At 36.7% G+C, this 19729-nt stretch overlaps 2 protein-coding genes across 2 annotated transcripts in view; both read left to right on the forward strand.

Moving 5' to 3' along the window:
- wnk4b (WNK lysine deficient protein kinase 4b) overlaps positions 1–7288 on the forward strand; it is a 48574-nt gene extending 41286 nt beyond the window's left edge. The window contains 7 exon segments of the mRNA XM_042728043.1: positions 906–1807; positions 2370–2475; positions 3413–3565; positions 3568–3979; positions 4474–4688; positions 5340–5434; positions 5582–7288. Coding sequence (XP_042583977.1) covers positions 906–1807; positions 2370–2475; positions 3413–3565; positions 3568–3979; positions 4474–4688; positions 5340–5434; positions 5582–5584 — 1886 coding nt within the window. The 3' untranslated portion in view covers positions 5585–7288.
- A 10949-nt stretch (positions 7289–18237) lies between these two features.
- The window catches only part of tanc2a (tetratricopeptide repeat, ankyrin repeat and coiled-coil containing 2a), a 129028-nt gene continuing 127536 nt past the window's right edge, over positions 18238–19729 (forward strand). Inside the window, exon 1 of the mRNA XM_042728062.1 lies at positions 18238–18597. The gene's annotated coding sequence lies outside the window, so the exon portion shown is untranslated. The remainder of the gene's footprint in view (positions 18598–19729) is intronic.

Here is a 19729-nt window from a genome sequence, read left to right on the forward strand (position 1 = left end):
CTCGCTATCTTGTGTATCCCACTCTGCAATTGGCTTTCTAAACACTCATCCCCATGGAGACCAAGCTTTGACGCCACTGTCATTGTTGACGTATCCCAGGATTTGCTTTTGACACCTGCTGCTTCAAAATGGACCAGTAGATTTCATTACCTGAGAGAACAAACCACACATATTACACAGCCTGTAAAAGCTCTATTTCAAGATTACCAGTTTTTTCTTTTCTTGAAAGATACATATGCGGATTGCGTCAGTGTGTCTGCACAGGAAGTAGAGGACTGACACTGGGAGTTTGATTAATGCTCCAATGTGGTTAGCTCCTCAGAAGTGAGGTCACATCCCAGTTTGTGGCTTTATTTTTATGCCACAGTGATGTTTATGGAGACTTTTCAGAAGTCAAGTATGGCATTGACAGCTCAAAGTACATCAGCGAATCCTATTTTAATAAATTATTGTTAGTTGAACATTGAAAATGATCACATAGATGGTGACAAAGCAACCAAAAGTTTTCCACAAGAGTTGCTGATTTGAGCAAGTAACCACATAGCCAATGATTTTATTCACAGCGACTTACAGCTCATTTACTCGAGGGACAATCCCTGTGGAACAACGTGGAATTTAAGACATAAAGTGTGACAGGTCATGGCTTGTTTTTTTTGGGATTCGAACCCGCAACTGCTTTCTGTTCCTAAGTTTTAGCCATATTGCAACACCACTTCTTACAGTAGTATCAATGGGGGCAGTGACTGTTGATGACATGACTAATGTAAGTTGAGAAGAGTTTAGCAGGAACGCCTACTAGCGATGAACACTACAACAACTTGGCAGCCTAGATTGTTTTAACTGTTTGAATGTGTATTGAGATAACCCAATGTTTCACTCTTTCTTCCTATTTCTGCTTCCTTCAGGTTCCTCCCAGACCTACCAGTCTACACTCAACTACCCGCAGTACTCTCACCCCGAACTACTGCCACATCTCCTGCCAAATCAGATGTCTGCCATGCCCCCTCAGCTCCCCAAACCACCTTATATTCAAAACACCCACTTTGCCTACCCCTACCAAATGGACCATGCCTCCCTCAAGAGTCCCCTTAACCCAAGTCCGCTCACCCGCGTCCCCAGCAACCCAAACTTCTTTTCCTCCTCTTCGCCCTCTTCTGTTGTTTCACCAGTTCAGCAGTCCATGGACATGCCACCTCAAGCTGAAACCAACACTCTGCCGCTTTCAGTTGCCCCTCCACCTGGTCCGCAAACTGCAGGCATGTGGCCACCACATTCCCAGCAGTCCCTTATTTCGCTGGCCAGTGTTCTTTCTATGGCTATGAACTTTGCACAGTCCTTTATACCCCCTGGATCCATCCCTCAAGGTTTCCACCCTCAAATGACCCCTCAACCAGGGTATGGCCCTATGTATCCAGCTCAGCATGCGAGTATGAGCAACTCTGATGCTCCATACCACCAGGGGGCACACAGCGGCCAGTATATGGATATGTACCAATATCCTGATGCTTATATGCAGATTCCGGCACCAGTTCCTGAACCTCAAGAACGGGTCCAAACAGCATCTCCACCAGTAGTCCCTCTTAGAGAGCAGAGAACAGGCACGGCCGCTGAGATTAAACAGCCCATAACTCCAAACCCCACAAACCCAAGCTCTTCTCCAGGGTCCAGAAGTGGCCCACTGGCAGAGAGCCAGACTAACCCCATTGGGCAGCTCAGAGAGCGGGCAGACAGTTCAGCATCAAGCTCCTGCACCCCATCCAACACAAGCTCACCAGCGTCCTCCACATCCCCCAGCCCGCAAAACACTGTAAGTGTTCGAAATACAACACACGCAAAAAAACCTTTAACTAAAAGGTGTAATTCAGCCAAAAATGGAAATTTTGGGGAAATTGTTATTTACACTCATTTCAAGCATGGCAAACCCATATTTTTTCAAACCCAGTTTTTTTTTTTTCATGAAACAACAGAGTCTTTTGGCTGCTCACAAATATACAAACTTATTATTATTGATCTGTTTCTCACAAAATCGCATTACAGTTGGAGTATGTAAATTTAGGTTATTTTTTAAATATTTTATAAAAATAAAAAGACTTCTAATGCCAAACTTGTTCTTCAACTGATATGTACTATTTAAACAAAGGCATGCGTCACCACAAGAACTTCTTTTAAGTGTTTCTGTCAATATACATATGAGGGTATACTATGAAGTGGATCATTGCTCTCAGACATCTTTATGAGCATACTTAGACAAACCTGTTCTGAGCATGTACCGTATTTGACGTAGGTGTTGTCTGTTATTACATGTTTTAAAAAAAGCACCTGAAGAAGGACGTCTGGGGTTGACACTTTTGTTTTTCAACTTATTTTAGGTGTCCTCATCCATCCCAAGGTCCTGCCCCACTCTGTCCATGTCTCTGGCAGTGTCTGAAACGAATACCATCGCAGCCAAATCTAGACTCTCACCTATATCTGAAGGTGAGTTGCACTCTTTCCATTTATGATGATCTGTCACACCCATAAATAGTACACACCCTATGTTCCTTGTACACAAAGACACAGAAGTACATGAAGGCCATATAACCAGGCAAGAATAAAAATATTTACATGCACGTCCATTATTTCATGTGCAGACACAAACACAAATGCTGTTCTTTTGAGCTTTCTATTTAACAAAGGATCCTGAAAAAAAGAATGATCACAGCTTTTCAACATTGTTAAAAAAATTTTTACCTGAGCAACAAATCAACACATTAGAATGATTTCTGAAAATCATGTGACACAATGAAGACTGGAGTAATGGCTGCTGAAAATTCAGCTTTGCCATCATAGGAATGAATTACATTTTAAAATATTTTCAAATAGAACGTAGTTTAAGATGTAACAATATTTAAAAATAGTACTGTTTTTATCGTATTTTTGATCAAATAAATGCATCCTTGATAAGCATAAGACACTTATTTCAAAAACATTTTTAAAAAGACCCACAACTTCGAAAGATAGTGTAATCTAAAAGTAAACAGCATTTTTGCTGTTTTGCCGAAAATAAACATGCCCTGTTCCACAGATTATCATCTGGTTGTGATAAAATGATGATTGTAAAAGTCATAATGTTGATTTTGTTGCAATATTCTGTTTATTTCTGTTTAGTGTCCAACTCAAACTCAGTTCCTATAATGTCAATATGTCTAGCCAAGGGCTAAAATGAAAATACACAGCTGCCATCTATTGACTGTAAGAGCTCATTGCATACTAAGAACATTGTACAGTTAGTTTTTCAGTTAGTTTTACCATTCATATTTTGTTGAGAAATTTAAAAATCTGTTTTTTTTTTTTGTTTTTTTTTTTTGTTATGCTGTTATGTTAACTTTCCACATTGTGATAGGAAAAAAATCCCTTGTCTCCTTGTCCACAGAGAAAAAGTCTATTGTTACAGTGGGACGGTTCAAAGTCAGTCCAAGCAAGGAAATCCCCGTTCCAACTCCAAACCTGTCTCCAGCTCCCACCCCTAAAGCTACGCCCGCATCCATACCCAAAAAAACACCCACAACAAACACACAATCAACCCACCCCCCCACACAAAAAACAGCCAATCAGACAGCAGCACAGATGTACAGGCAGAATCAGAAAGCAGTCATTGCTCTCTGAATGAGTCCGCACCAATTATCAAACCACCTAGTGTGGCTTTGTGCCACTCAGACAGCACCCCCTTGTGGACTGGAGGAACTAAAACACTGGACAGAGAAGTTGTAGAACCAGACAAGGAACTTGGAGGTGAAGAAGGGGAGGAGGTGGAGGAGGAGACAGAAAGGAGGCGGAGGAGAATAAGTGTAAGTTTGCTGGAAAGTCCAGCCGGGAGTCCTCAGTTTAGCCTAAATCAGCCGTGGATGAGTTACACACGCAGTATGTCGTACGCTAGCAGCGACGAGACAGAGAGTGAAGAGGAGGGGATGTATGAGGAGCTACAAGAACTCAGAGAGAGGTGAGCCTGTAGTATGTTTTGTGGGTTGCTTGTGGTACCATTGCACATTCCTGCAAATCCCTGTACATTTTATGAAGTGCTTTCTAGCAGTATGCCTAAGCATAAAGTCAAACCTGGTAAGCAGCTACTGTATCTCTTATAGTTTAGACCCAAATCATCAGTGTCCATTAAAGATTTAATCCTAAACAATTTTTATAAACATGTTCAGTGCAGTGAAAAGTTTTCAATTATGCTGTCTTCAGTGTGGAAAGAAAACACAGAAAATCAGAATAGCACTTTCAAAGACTATATCCCATGATATATTGCTGAATTCAGATCTACTAGGTTATCATTAACCTAAACCTAAATTAGTAACATTTTTAATTAAGTTCCTGTACTGATTAATCAATTGTGTAATAACTAAGTGTGTTCACATTGTTTTGTGATTAAGTGCCACCTAAAGTTTTAAAACACTGCCTTGTTGTTGACTTCCTGTCCTTCTCCCTCTTTCTCAGACATGTGGCAGAGGTTCAGGCTCTCCATGCCTCTCAAAAGCAAGAGATCGAGGAACTCTATAAACGGATGGGTAAAGTGCCCCCTCCGGGAATCGTGTCTCCAGCGGCCATGCTGTCCAGCCGCCAACGTCGTCTGTCTAAAAGTGGAGGGTACCCAAGTTCTCGCCAAAATAGCCTGCAGAGACTGGACCTACTGCCGCCTACAGGTACCATAGGTGAGGTTACAAGGATTTTACTGCTTTAAAAAAATATTTCAACTTGGAAATGCATTCCTAACCTATTTTGTACTGAAATGGGATAAAACAAGAAAAATATGTCTAGGTAGGGATTTAATTGTATCTATTTGGAATTGATTGGATCATGAAAACTGGGTGATACATGTACATGTCAAAATTAAGTCAAGTTATTGACAAGGTTTTGAGCGGTCTTGAGAATGTCATCTGCGTTTAAAATTTCAGTGGCCGTATTAGTTATGTGATTATAAAATATATTTGTAAAATTTTTTTACATTTTTGTAATGGTGTTAGCATCAGCAAATAGTAGACTTTTTATTGGCCGACATTTAATTTTTTAGCATTTCCACCTATTTTAAGATTTATTTTACTTAAAGGGATAGCAATATATATTATGGCCCTTATGAACACTCAGTGTTGAAGAGCGCATGTCAGCGCAGTTTAATGATCTGTGTGCATGTATTTTTTGCAAAGTACAACTTTTATTAATGTTACTTTTATGTAATGTACCTTTTTTATAACACAGTAATATAGATTTATAATAACGGCCATTTATCAGTTATAGATTACTGCTTAAATGGCAGTGACTCATATATATGTATGTTAATGTTATTTCCACAAACACACCTTCAGGTATCATGCGTAAGAACTCAGTGAGCGGCAGCAGCAGTGGCTCACAGGAAAGGACCGGTAAAGGAGTGACCTTTACCTCTGATTATCCAAGAATTGTGAGTGATACCTTCTGTTTGCTTTTATTGATTACTACTTTTCTGTACCTTCTTAACTTGTTTTGGTTTGTTCTTTACCCCCTGCTAATGGGATACACAAGAGAGGAATGTTACATGCACTGACCTTCCTTTTTATCTTTCCGACAGTGATTTATTTTTCTAAGGAGCCCTTTGGCCTTTGTCCTGCTCTCCTTATGGACTGAAGTTACACTATTGCTTCCTCTGATGTGTGTGAGCACATGTTTGTGATGTCAGGAAAGGAGTGTGTGTTCTTCACAGACTGTGATGTGAACATTTCTAACCAGTATACCTCTGCTCAGTATTCTAAGGATGATTTACTTACCTAGTGAGCTTTCTGAAGAGACAGGGCACTTGGAAGCACAGACTTTATATATGAAACTTGTTTAGCGATGTGATGTAGTTGATCTCAGCACAGATTTATGGAGAAATGCCCACTCGTTTGCAGCTATAGCACCCCTAGTGGTTGAATGTATAAATTGCAAAAGTTCTTTCACTTAGACAGTCCATGTGGTTGCTCTCTATAATGTTGTCAATTATAGATCAGCTGGTCAGTTAATTTTTATTCCAACTTGCAGGCAGTCATAAATACATGAACGATCGGTACTGTTAACAATTAAAAAAAAAATCTGTGTGCAAAAAAGCAGTGCAATTCAATACATTCAAAGGCTTAAAACAGTATAATGTACATATTTGACAAATTGTAAAAATGTTCATGGAATACAGCACATATATGACTTTGTTGTTGCAATGCTTTGCACTCTCAATAATTGCACAAAATATTTTTTTTAACTCCCATAACTCGCAGTATTGACAATGATTTTATTTCTTTTTCATGATACAGATATCTGATGCCTCAAAATTTGTCTAAAATTAATGTAGATGTTGTAAGTATTCAAAAACAAAGCAGAATGTAAGGCTTCATTGATATTGAGATCTTTGAATATTTAAATGAGAATAATAAGCATATTTAAATGCACTTGTCAGTCAATTCTCATTTAGATGTTACGCTAATGTGACTGAATAAATGAATTTCTGGAGGTAACAGTCTAACCAAAGTATCTAAAACCAAATTTTAGAGAACAAATAGTACACAATTGCTCAAATAAATCTGCCTTCAGTTCATTAAATGTCCATACTGCCATTTTTTTTTCTTCATTGTAATTATACATTAAGTTGTAATTTTAGTAGGTACTGATTAAGAATTTAGTTCCTCCCACTGTTAAAACAGCATACGGTGTGATTTTGCTTTATTTAATGGCTTTTCAGCCTATGGCTGCCTGATGTTTCCTATATTTGAAACTTTTCTGTCTTAATGCTTTTCTTTTGTTATTCATATCTTAGTTAATAGAGTGTGAAATGAAGATGTTAACTCATGTTTTCTTGATTAAAAGAAGAAAAACAACTAACACACCGCACTTTTCTTCAAGGCATTTGCCGGTAGATGCCACAGATGATGTGTATATAAGGACAGTAGTTAATTGTGATGTGTGGAGTCTCCGTTTATATGCCTCGGCCTATGCAGCCATGTTACGTATGTATGAATATGTGAAGACAAACATAAACATATTGACAACTGAGAAACTGTGAAGTTTGAACAATTGTTGCCTTAAAGTATCTGCGCTTGATTTGACAACAGGTGTGTTCTACTGCATAGCAATAGAAGATTTCTATATAGATATATTTAGATAAAGAGAAAAGCTGTATTATATTAAGCGGGAAAAAAAATGTTGTACTGTCATGCAGATTGTGCCCATTGTTTTGGTTTTTTACTCTTGATTCCTGGATGAAACATGATTGTTATAAATGTACAAATAAATAATAATTCACAAACAACCAAATGTTTCCTTAGAATAAAACTGTATGAACATATGCACCGGGATCCAAATGCCTGAGATCACTAATTAAAATGTTTTTTTTTTGTTGTTGTTTTTTTTTCCCCACAATTTAATAAAACATTTTTCAAAAAATATTTAAATTATGTAAAATTGTCTTGCAATGAAGGAATACCTCACTTTGCCACAAATTTTCTTACTAGATTAGTGACCCAGAGTAGAGCATAACCTTAAAGGAACCATTCGCCCGAAAAGGAAAATTTGCTGAAAATGTATTTACCTTCCAGCCATCCGAGATGCAGGTAGATGAGTTTATTTATTCATCAAAACGATTTGGAGAAATTTAGCATCACATCACTTGCTCAGCAATGGAACCTTGGCAGTGAATGGGTGCCGTCAGAATGAGAGTCCAAACAGCGGATAAAACATTGTGAAGTGAAAAGCTGTGTAAGAAACAAATCCATCATAAAGAAGTTTTTAAACTGTTGCTTCTTGCCAAAATACCAGTCCATAATCTACAATAATGTTTCCTTCAGTGAAAAAGACCATCCCCTGTTGTCCTTTCACATCAATATCCACATATGTTTAGAACTGTTCTGGAATTTTCACTTATAAACAGTGCGTGTTCTGTGCATATTTCTCTCCTGATTCAGACAAGATTAAGTTTTCACTGGAGAAAGCAATATAATGGATGGAGGACTCATGTTTTAGCTGGAAAAAAAATGTTCAAATGTCCAGTCGTGTGCATTACTTGTGGATTGTTGTGATGTTTTTATCAGCTGTTTGTACTCTCTTTCCGACGGCACCCATTCACTGCAGAGGATCCATTGGTGAGCAAGTGATGTAATGCTGAATTTCTCCAAATCTGTTTTGATGAAGAAACAAACTCATCTACATCTTGGATGGCCTGAAGGTGTGTGGGGTGAACTATTCATTTAAATTTCATTACTTTTTTATCATACTGTAAAAAAAATCTAAAAACCTAATTTCCAAGTTTAATAGGGAACTATTTATTTGCATACAGCTGGTTTTGCTGACTTTTTTATTATTATTATTAAATCCTTACAAGATTGTTCTGCTTGGCGTTGAGCAGCTGTTATTTATAACTACATTCATTCCCCAGATAGATCTCAGGCTCAGCCTCACCGTCCAAAATCATCATCTGGACTGACCCTCCTCCTGTTGAAGGACAAGGAGAGCGATATTTTTACTACCTATTGTTCCTAAACTAGGCTGATTCAGGTCATCATCACATTGTGTAGCTTGTACGTATTTATACTGCAAGACCGCCAAAGAGCAATAATCCAAAAACCAGCTCCATCCAAAGACAACATCAGGGACTCGGTTGCATGTAGATTGTTCTCTCTTTGTTTAATGATCCAGTTTGACAGTAGTGTGGTGGGATGTTTGCCATTAAATCATGTAATGGCTTGAAAATGTCCTTGTTTGGAAATAAGCCTTCTTGCTGGTCTGTTTATGGTTTCGGATTGGTCAAAGCACAGCTGTAATGAAGAAAAATATATCGAATTTCTATTAAGCAGAAGGTTATGACTGGGGATAATGAAGTCATGCCTTAGTGTATTGTTGCATCAATGTAGAAATACGGGATTTAAAAAAACATCTGTAAAATATAGAACTGTATCAATTGAGCAATGGTTTGCTTTCACCTCACGGCCACTAGAGGTCAGTAAAGTCTCTCTTTCATGTCAAGTCAAGTTGAGCTTTATTGTCATTCCGCTACATGTGTGGACATACAGTGGAACGAAATGTCGTGCTTCACAGGACCACGGTGCTACATAAATACAGACATACAACAATGAAGTAAAACAGTATAACCTACTGACAGGTTTGAATATGAATATACTATATATAAATGTTTACCTATACATAGAATGAAAAGGAAAAATATACATACTATACGAATGCTTCACATAATACTGTACATGTGCAAAGAGAAACACTGTAAGTCAAGCAGCTGGCTGGGGAATAGTGTAAGATGATTTGTAGTACATGAGCATGTAAACATATTTGAGTCTTTTGTGGGATTATGTACACACAGCAGTGTGTGTGAAAAGTGTATAGTGCGCATAGAGGTGAATTGCACAAAAATTAAAAAAAAAAAAAAAAATACCTTTCCATCTTTAGTTTACCCATAGGGCAGATGTATCAGTCACTGCATTTCAATTGGCATACTAAATAAATAGTATGTGAGATTAGCATAGGTGTGATTCGTGGTATAAACTTTTTAGCTGTATAAAGTGGCGAGGAATGCAAGGATGAAGTTTTTACCAATAGTTTTAACAACCTAAATCTATTAGAAAAACATATGTTTTTGCATAAAGTTAAAATAACATAAATATTAGATGAAAAATGTAAATTAAAAAAAATGACAAGTGTTGCCTTGTCAGTTTCAACTAAGTTGAAGTACTAAAATTAACTCAAATAATTTTTTTTTTTTTTTTATATTTTAAATATTAAAATAAAAACTAATGGAAATTACAAAATTAAAAATGTAGTTAAAATTAAACCTTAAAATACTAAAAATAAAAGAAAATTCAAATTAATACTAACTATAATATATATATATATATATATATATATATATATATATATATATATATATATATATAATACTAAAATAACACTGCTGTGAACATATATTGAACATATATCACCACCTTTGATTTGTAACAGGACTGAAAGTGAGGCTGTGGGGGGTAGACATACATCTATATATGATGTAGAGTAGACATACATCTCTTGAGCTTTATACAACTTTTGCAGCATATGCCTTTGAAACCATAGTAAGTCGATCCCTCATAGCCTGCCTTCATAGATGTCATGGCGTTGCTCTGAATAAACTAATTAATTTAGCAATATGCTTACTAAAGCATATGAAACAATATGTGTGAAGGATGTTTGTGAATTAAGCCATGATTTTATGATGTGACAGAATGCTCTAACTTATTCCAAAGTATAGACTTAAATAAAAGTCCATACATGTAGTGCATATTATAGTATGTGTATAAGGAAGCAGTCAGTGTCATGGCTGACGTTAATAATTATGTAGTTGAACATTACAATCCTGATGCTGTTACAAATATTTTTCATACATTAGAATGGGTATACCTAAGGTGAAAAATAGGCATATATATATTTTTACCACCTTTTCCAGTCATATATACTGAACAGCTCTGTAGCATTATTTTATGTTATCTTAAAGCATATTGATTATATATTAAAAAGGGTTTTCTTCCATCTGCTCCATCCCACATTTGTCACTAATTTAAAATTAGTCGGTTTGGGGCAAAACGGCACCATTTGTCACAGTGAGACTGCCAGCTACAATTCTGTCTGGGAATACTGTGGGTTAATCCAGATTCAGTGTGTTTCACAGCATTCTCCTCCACAACATCTCCAATCTGACAATCTGCCACATGTGGCCCCATTCTCTCCTTCATTGACTCCATGTGGTCACCATGGTAACCCTGCAGTGGCATTTTCTAGCGCTGCCATGGGGGGAATTCCTTTTATTTTTTTGGCATAGAATCTCTTCAGGGGGCTCGCCTCTGATTCTGTCCTTAGCAACCAGTAGTTAAGCCGCCTTGTTGCCATGCGAGGTGTGCCATGCAAGAACCTTTCCTAATCGCCTCCACAGACACTTTCAAATGTGCACAGCTGTTTTTTTTTTTTTTTATGGTTTTTATTGAGAGTGTTGTGTTAAAGGCCACTGATGGTTGGTGGCACTAACCTCACACCTCCAAAAGGTGGCCTGCACTGCTGCTTTACCCTATGCCACTAATATATACACATATGTGTGTGTTTGTCTATATTGTGTAAATTGCATATAAATTGTATATTATATAATTATTTATACATACTATGAGTTTGTATATGTGAAATATAATATAATGCAAAGATTTTTAGAAATCTTGGCCAACTGAAAAGTATGAACATGAAAAGTATGAGCATGTACAGCACTCAATACTTAGTTGGGGCTCCTTTTGCCTGAATTACTGCAGCAATGCGGCGTGGCATGGAGTCGATCAGTCTGTGGTACTGCTCAGGTGTTATGAGAGCCCAGGTTTCTCTGATAGTGACCTTCAGCTCTTCTGCATTCTTGGGTCTGGCATATCACATCTTCCTCTTCACAATACCCCATAGATTTTCCATGGGGTTAAGGTCAGGCAAGTTTGCTGGCCAATTAAGAACAGGGATACCATGGTCCTTAAACCAGGTACTGGAAGCTTTGGCACTGTGTGCAGGTGCCAAGTCCTGTTGGAAAATGAAATCTGCATCTCCATAAAGTTGGTCAGCAGCAGGAAGCATGAAGTGCTCTAAATCTTCCTGGTATTCGGCTGTGTTGACCTTGGACCTCAGAAAACACAGTGGACCAACACCAGCAGATGACATGGCACTGCAAACCATCACTGACTGTGGAAACTTTACACTGGACCTCAAGCAACGTGGATTGTGTGCCTCTCCTCTCTTCCTCCAGACTCTGGGACCCTGATTTCCAAAGGAAATGCAAAATTTACTTTCATCAGAGAACATAACTTTGGACCACTCAGCAGCAGTCCACTCCTTTTTGAAGCGAGACGCTTCTGACGCTGTCTGTTGTTCAGGAGTGGCTTGACACAAGGAATGCGACAGCTGAAACCCATGTCTTGCATACGTCTGTGCGTAGTGGTTCTTGAAGCACTGACTCCAGCTGCAGTCCACTCTTTGTGAATCTCACCCACATTTTTGAATGGGTTTTGTTTCACAATCCTCTCCAGGGTGCTGTTATCCCTATTGCTTGTACACTTTTTTTCTACCAGATCTTTTCCTTCCCTTTGCCTCTCTATTAATGTGCTTGGACACAGAGCTCTGTGAACAGCCAGCCTCTTTTGCAATGACCTTTTGTGTCTTACCCTCCTTGTGAAAGGTGTCAGTGGTCGTCTTTTGGACAACTGTCAAGTCAGCAGTCTTCCCCATGATTGTGTAGCCTACAGAACTAGACTGAGAGACCATTTAAAGGCCTTTGCAGGTGTTTTGAGTTAATTAGCTAATTAGAGTGTAGCACCAGGTGTCTTCAATATTGAACCTTTTCACAATATTCAAATTTTCTGAGATACTGAATTTAGGATTTTCCTTAGTTGTCAGTTATAATCATCAAAATTAAAAGAAATAAACATTTGAAATATATCAGTCTGTGTGTAATGAATAAATATAATATACAAGTTTCACTTTTTGAATGGAATTAGTGAAATAAATAAACTTTTTGATGATATTCTAATTATATGACCAGCAACTGTATATATGCACTGTAAAAAAAAATCAAAGGTGTCAATGAAATAATTATTGGAATACATTTTATGAGGAAATACCATTTCAGACTTTCTAGTTCCAAATTGCATGTTTAATTTAGTGTGTTACTTGCCGATTCTTTAAATTAATTGTGGAATTTACTATCAATTCCTGAATAAAATTTGTTTCAATACTATTCTTTTCAGTGCATGTGCAATATATGAACATTAACTATACTACACTATACTATGTATATACTGTATATGTATGTGTATATATCCTACACACACACACACACACACACACACACACACACACACACACACACACACATACATATATGTATTTATGCATATATGTATATATCATATGCATATGTGTATGCATTGAATATTTATTTGCATGTGTATATGTAAATTGACTTACTATTGCTATTTTGGTATATAAACTCTCATTCTCTCTCTCTCTCTCTCTCTCTCTCCCTGTTTCTCTCTCTCACTTTATTTTCTGTATGTATATTTGTAGAGTAATATTCTCCTTCTATATGTGCTATATACTGTATGCATTTGTATATCTATATGCATACAGTTGTGGTCATAAATGTGTTTTTTAAATGTAGTTCTTCCCTGAATTTACACCAATCATCGTATTTATATATTTTTAATTGTTAACATTTTTGCAGAAACTGCAAGGGGTAGGTTAACTTATTATGAGAATGGTATGTTTGCTAGCATCTACGTTCAAATGAATCAATCTTCAATATCTGACAATATGATTAAAAAAGATACAGTGTACATCTCTCTCTTAACATACACCAAGGAAACAAAGAATTGCCAGATGCTAGAACGCAATAACACTCAGTAATAGCCACCTCCCACATTGTATTGATCTCTAGTGCTCACTGTCGGGAGTCACACAGGCCTCTGTAAGCAGATGTGGCAGATCCAGAAAAAGCGATTAAGAAGGAGTCAATGGCACAGTGTAATCGCAGCACATGCTGCAAGGCCATCGGGTGCAACGCTGCCTGGAGCGGCTGGTAAGCCTCCTATCTCTGGCACACACAAAGAACGGCGAGTGACATTTCTCAGCTTCCCCATCTTCCTCTTCTTCTCCCCCCTGCTTTTCGTGTCCCAGAACCCACTCATCACATCACCTTCACTAATTACCAGAAGAGCCAGAGGAATTCTGGAGACCACTAGAAGATGAAGGCTGTTTGTTGTCTTGCTTTAGGGATAGTTAGTGAATGTTTTGCCATGGAAGAAAAAGTCCCAAATCACATTTACTAAATCAAAGCAGCCTCATTACATTTGTAATCCAAAAGCTCTTGACTTGCATAATCCCATGAGACTGAATAGTTTCTGTTTTGGTGCCAAAAAGTGGAACCAATTCCGCTTTTCTCCCTTTTAGGGTTAGATACCACAGATGAACACACGCTCAGAATAAATGGTACAAAGCTAAGCCATCAGTGGGGCGGCACCCTAAGGTACAAAAGCTACACTGAAAAAAAAAAATGTTGTAGAAACAATTTTCACTCAGAAAATGTAACAACTAATTACAAAGAAACAAGCAGAACATTGAATGAAATGTGACATGAAGTAGAAAGACTGAAATAGTATTTTCTTATTAAAAATACTCCAATAATCTTTTTAAGTCTTATTTACTACAAATATTTTTTACAGTGTAAAAGGTACATCCATATACTCATATATGGTACACATCAGTACCTAAAGTGTAGATATTAGTACCTTTTGAAATTGTACTGCTCCAGTAGGCTATACCATCTTTTCTGAAAGTGGGGTAACATTTGAACTAATAGATATCGATATATTTCATTAGTTTAAAAATTACATTTATTACATGTATTGAAGTTTTCTGAAACATTATGTTTAAATTTTCAAACGATGCCTTATCTTATTAAAAATGCACTCATTTGCATGTTTGTATTTAATGTTGTTGACATATTAGAGTTTAAGGTTTTAACAGAAGGAATTTTTCTCCTTTTAACACTCCATAAATCTGACAATATTGTTAACAGTCAGAAAATTTTACCATGTTTTTAGGAAAAACAAAATGGAGTAAATAAGATCAGGCGTGAAAATATATATATATATATATATATATATATATATATATATATATATATATATATATATATATATATATATATATATATAATTTTATTTCAGCATCACTGACATGCTATTACTGTTTTTGTTACTATTTTGAATTAGATGTTTTTTTTTTTGTATTTTCTTAATGTCTTAAAAAGTAATTTTGTTGTGTTTTTGTCATGTTTATTAGTTTTTTTAATATATGTTTTTATTGGGTTTTAGTTTTTAGTTTATTTTTAATAATATTCTTACTTTCCTACAATACAAAATATGATAAATAGCCCTGATATGAACAAAACTTTCTGTAAAAACCTTCACAATATATATATATATATATATATATATATATATATATATATATATATATATATATATATATATATATATATATATATATATATATATACTGTATAGGAATGATGTATGTAAGTGCTAAAGTTAAGATTTCTGGTTTAGTGTATGAAAAAACAATTTTGAGGGAACGTCAAATGAAGATATACAATTGCAACTGAAATCTGCAGGTTCAAATAGATAAATATAATAAAATAAACACTTAAATGTGTATTTTGGAAGTTTTCTTTCCAATATTTTGAAATGTTATGGAAGTAAAGCAGCCAAAATCTCAACACTGACCAATGCATAACAAACAATGATTTTGCCTGTAGTGTATTGCCATAAAACGGTTTGTCCTAAAAGTAAACTCAGGGTCAGAGTAATAGATAAACACCCAGTGAGATTACACTCAATTGTGGAGGAGGTAGCACGCGACTTTCAGCCTTGTTTAAAGGAAATTCAATTTAGATTATTGCACCGGTCTGCTTTTGCCATGCACCCGTGGGACTAAGGAGCTCGAAAATCACAGACCTTTGTGAGTGTAATAAGGAGCTTTGGTCAACTGCAATGTATAATCTCAATGTTGATGAAAAGCACAAATGTGGCGACACGCCCTGAGCTCACCACAGGCCCGGGCAGCTCTGTTGTGGAGCCTGAACATGGGAGATCTCATTTTGATGTGGCCTTGAGGATTTATTGATAAGCAATTGCTTGTGGAGGCTTATGAAGAGCTGTCTCATTCGTCAAACCTGCATCCAGTAGAGCCAGGCAGCTCAGTGATCTCATAAAGCCTGACTTCTATAAATGGGAAATGGTTTGTCGGTTACCTAATATCTACCTCTGCAGACGCTGATGGAACAGTTGTCTTCAAGATGCTGGCTGAGCGGATGGGGCCTCCTGGGAGTTTTGAGTTTAATTTGCAAAATCTGGACAGTCTAATCATGGAGGTAATACAGTGTGAAGCAGAGGCTGGTTTCACTTTCTCTGAATCTACCATAAAAGCAATTTAGCAGCATTTATAGAATGCGCCTGTGTAGAGAAATGATTGCACTCTTCTTAGCACACTTTGTCCTCTAATGTCTGAAGATGTTTTTATGGCAGCAAGAGGATTTTCCAGCAGTTTAGTTACACGTACTATGTAACCTATCAGATTCGCAATTTTCACTGTATACTCTCTTGCCCTTTGAATGATAATCTATTGGCAAAAACAGCGTTTTGTATCTCTATCAGCACATTTTACATTACATTTACATTTTACTTACAATTATAGTTTGTTTTAATAGCTATAGCAACCACAAACACTTAAGGACAGATGGTAACATTTCCTTATTATACCCAGTAAACATTTGAATATATGGCATTTAAACTATTACGCGAACAAGCCTCTAAAAGACATCTGTCTTAAAGAGTTTAATGCTCTTTTTATGTCCAGATGGCTTGGCTTTTAAGCTGCTATTTTAAATTAAATGGTAATATATTGATGCTTGTGAAGACAACCATCACTATTATTGTTGCTCATGCTCATACTTACGGTTAAGGATTTGAACCAACTGTAATGCTAAGTATTAAACATTGGTGAACAATTTGCAAAAAAGTTTTTGCTATGCACATGAATTGTACCTCAGGTCTTGTGGCTTGTTGAGGAAAGAAGTGGTATTACTTTGCTAACCAACTGTACTTGTGGTTTTTGGCTTGACATAAATGGGTAAAAATGTTTCAGATCGGAAACATTTTGTTTTCTGCATTAAATTCGCTTCCATTTAGTAGCCATTTCAGGGTGTGTAATGTCTCAGAGATTCTGCCAGCAAACCCATTCAGTTGACATATCAATCAGAGCAGTTAGACTTTTACTCAATTAAGTGTTGGCACTAAGAAACTGGAAATCTAATCTATTTCGCATTAGGTTGTTTCTTTGTTAATGCTTTGTCCAGTGCATCCGACAGGCCTCGTCTCACCGTGCCAGAGCCATCTAAGATCTGTATTCTTCAAAGTGGGCTAGATGTGTGCAGTGGGTCTAATTTTCCATCTTCAATCTGAATCACATCACTGAGAATCAGATTATGATTCTTACAGTTCTTAAAGCATGTGTTATGCTCTTTGTCAGTTATTTTGGATGTAGATCATGAAATATTGTCTACATATAAATGAATACATAAGAATTTTCACTTTTGTGAGTCACAGCGATGTTTGAAGGAAAACAGTGTTCTGTAGAAGCTTGGCTTTTTCATGTGGGTTCATTGTGTTCTAGGGATACAGAATTTCTTAAAAAGGTATAAGGTGCATATTCATAAAATCCATATATGGCTTTATGCCCTCAGAGGCAGCATTGTACTGAGGAAAAAGTTTACTGCATTCTTTCTCTAGTGTTTTATCCTTTGATCAAGATAATTACCAGAATACAGAACATTAGCCTGTTCTCATTCAGTCAGTCTGAACATGTTTTTTAAAAAAAATGCACACAAATATTTTTTGATTCAGCTATACAACACATGGGGAAAAGGACCATTGAATGGGCAATCAACAGATTCCTCAAAAATGCCAAGGATTTCCATTTACAACTGTCAGTCCTCCTTAGATATTCAGAAAGTACTGGAAATTATAGGCTGGTCTATAAACCATTCATACCTTTTTCATCCTTAATTGTTAAGTGTCAGATATCAACTGAAAATATAATGATGTACAGTAATGATGTATCAGAATGGTTTTGATGCCCATAGGCAAGTTTAAGCAACAGAAGATCATATAAGATATATATATATATATATATATATATATATATATATATATATATATATATATATATATATATATATATATATATATAAAACAGACTAAACAACACATATGATAGACCCGCCCCCATCCTTAATATGCCAGTTTCTTTTTCTTAAGGGTTAGGGTTAGGTTGATTTTAGATCAGTGCATTCAGTTATTATTTGATGAACGTAAACAGACAAAAAAAAAAAAAATAAAATAAAAAAAAAAAAACATTTTTTTCTATTTACATTTCTTATTATTTATATAATTATGAGACTCAATAAAGGAAAATAAGCTGTAGAAAAATACTGACACATGGTGTAAAAGTCAGCATTTATCTTTATCTATGATTAATTATTCTGCATCATCACAGGTTTAATCATAAGCGCAGCGTGTGGAGAGCAGGAGTTCAACGCTTCACCGGGAGGCAGACGTATTCCCCGCCTCCTCATGAATAATGGATAATAACTCCGCCCACCACGCGCAGAAGCTGTTTCAGAGCACCCGTATGCGCACGGCGTCTTCCTATGATACAGTAGCAGAACCGCGTCGCTACAGTTGATAGATACACTGGTTATTCCGTTTGCGGCCGCAGTCTTGATTTATGGTGATCTTCTGATCACAAATCCTTTACATATGCTACGTGCTGACTTGTAGGCACGAAAATCAGGAGTTACTGTTTGATAGGAAAGGAAAACCGAAGGACGAAGCGTGTACACTTGGCGAAGGTGTTCTTCATCTCCAGCGCTTCCCACTACACGGACACCAGCGCAAAAGAGCAGCAGATCCACATCCACACGACTGCATATCAACATAACGGGTAGGTTTAATCTCCAGATGACAATATAATATAACACTGACGTGAAATGGGCGACGGTTACATGTCGTTTCCGAGCGGCGTTCATCTTATTTGATGAACCAATGAACCATCCTGTTTATTTCCAACGTTATGAGTAGCAGCGGACTGCTGGTTAGACAGACTTTCAGCTCCAGTGTCTCTCCTTTGAAATGCTTGCATTGATCTTATTTGGCAACAGTGTTGCGCGTGCACGGTGTGGCACAGGCGCATGGCAGGTTTGGTGCGTCCATCAATTCGCTGAATTATTTATTGTTTAAAAACATTTATTGTATTGTGTGTTTACATTTATTGTATTGTGTGTGTTTGCATGCATGCATGTATGTATGTGTGTGTGTGTATATATATATATATATATATATATAATTTTAGAAATATTTTATATGATGTTTGTGTGTGTATCACACACACACACACACACACACACACACACACACATAGATAGATAGATATACATACATATTTATTGTATATACATACAAATGTACATGTTATTCCAAGGCATTTATACAAATTCAGATGAGTGCATTATTGTCATAACCGTGTGTAAACGAATTATTGGGGTTTCCAGTTCTTCTGGTTCCTGTTAATATTTGTTTAAATATCCTAATATTACTTAGTGGCTCGGTAAGCCTTGATTTGTTATTATTCCTAAGAATGTTTTTTTTTATTTTTTTATAATCTCATTGGACTTTGGGGTGGGAAACCTTCCTTATGGGCAGCCCATCATTTTTGCGTACATTTATTGCTAATGGATGCAGAATCCATGCGGCGAATAGAACAGCACCATTTCTTCTGCATCAGCATTGACTGGGGCACAATGTGGGAATTCAGTTCACAAATGTGTATTTGATGTTCTTGGTCTTGGCATCTTTCATGCAGCAGATCACCTGCTTTGCTAACACCCTAATCTTAAGGAGACTTTGCCAGGTGTGGTGCCACACTTTTGAACTTGAGTGCCAAAAAATTTACTTAAACTTATCATTGGCCCATAAGCACACCCTGATGATGGCTCTTCTAGCCGTAACTGGTTGATTGTGGTTTTTAACATAATATCCGTATTCCAGGAAAGGCTTTTAATTTCATGCCTCATGTG

The sequence above is a fragment of the Cyprinus carpio genome, chromosome A3, assembly GCF_018340385.1.
Source record: "Cyprinus carpio isolate SPL01 chromosome A3, ASM1834038v1, whole genome shotgun sequence".
Taxonomy (NCBI): Eukaryota; Metazoa; Chordata; class Actinopteri; order Cypriniformes; family Cyprinidae; genus Cyprinus; species Cyprinus carpio.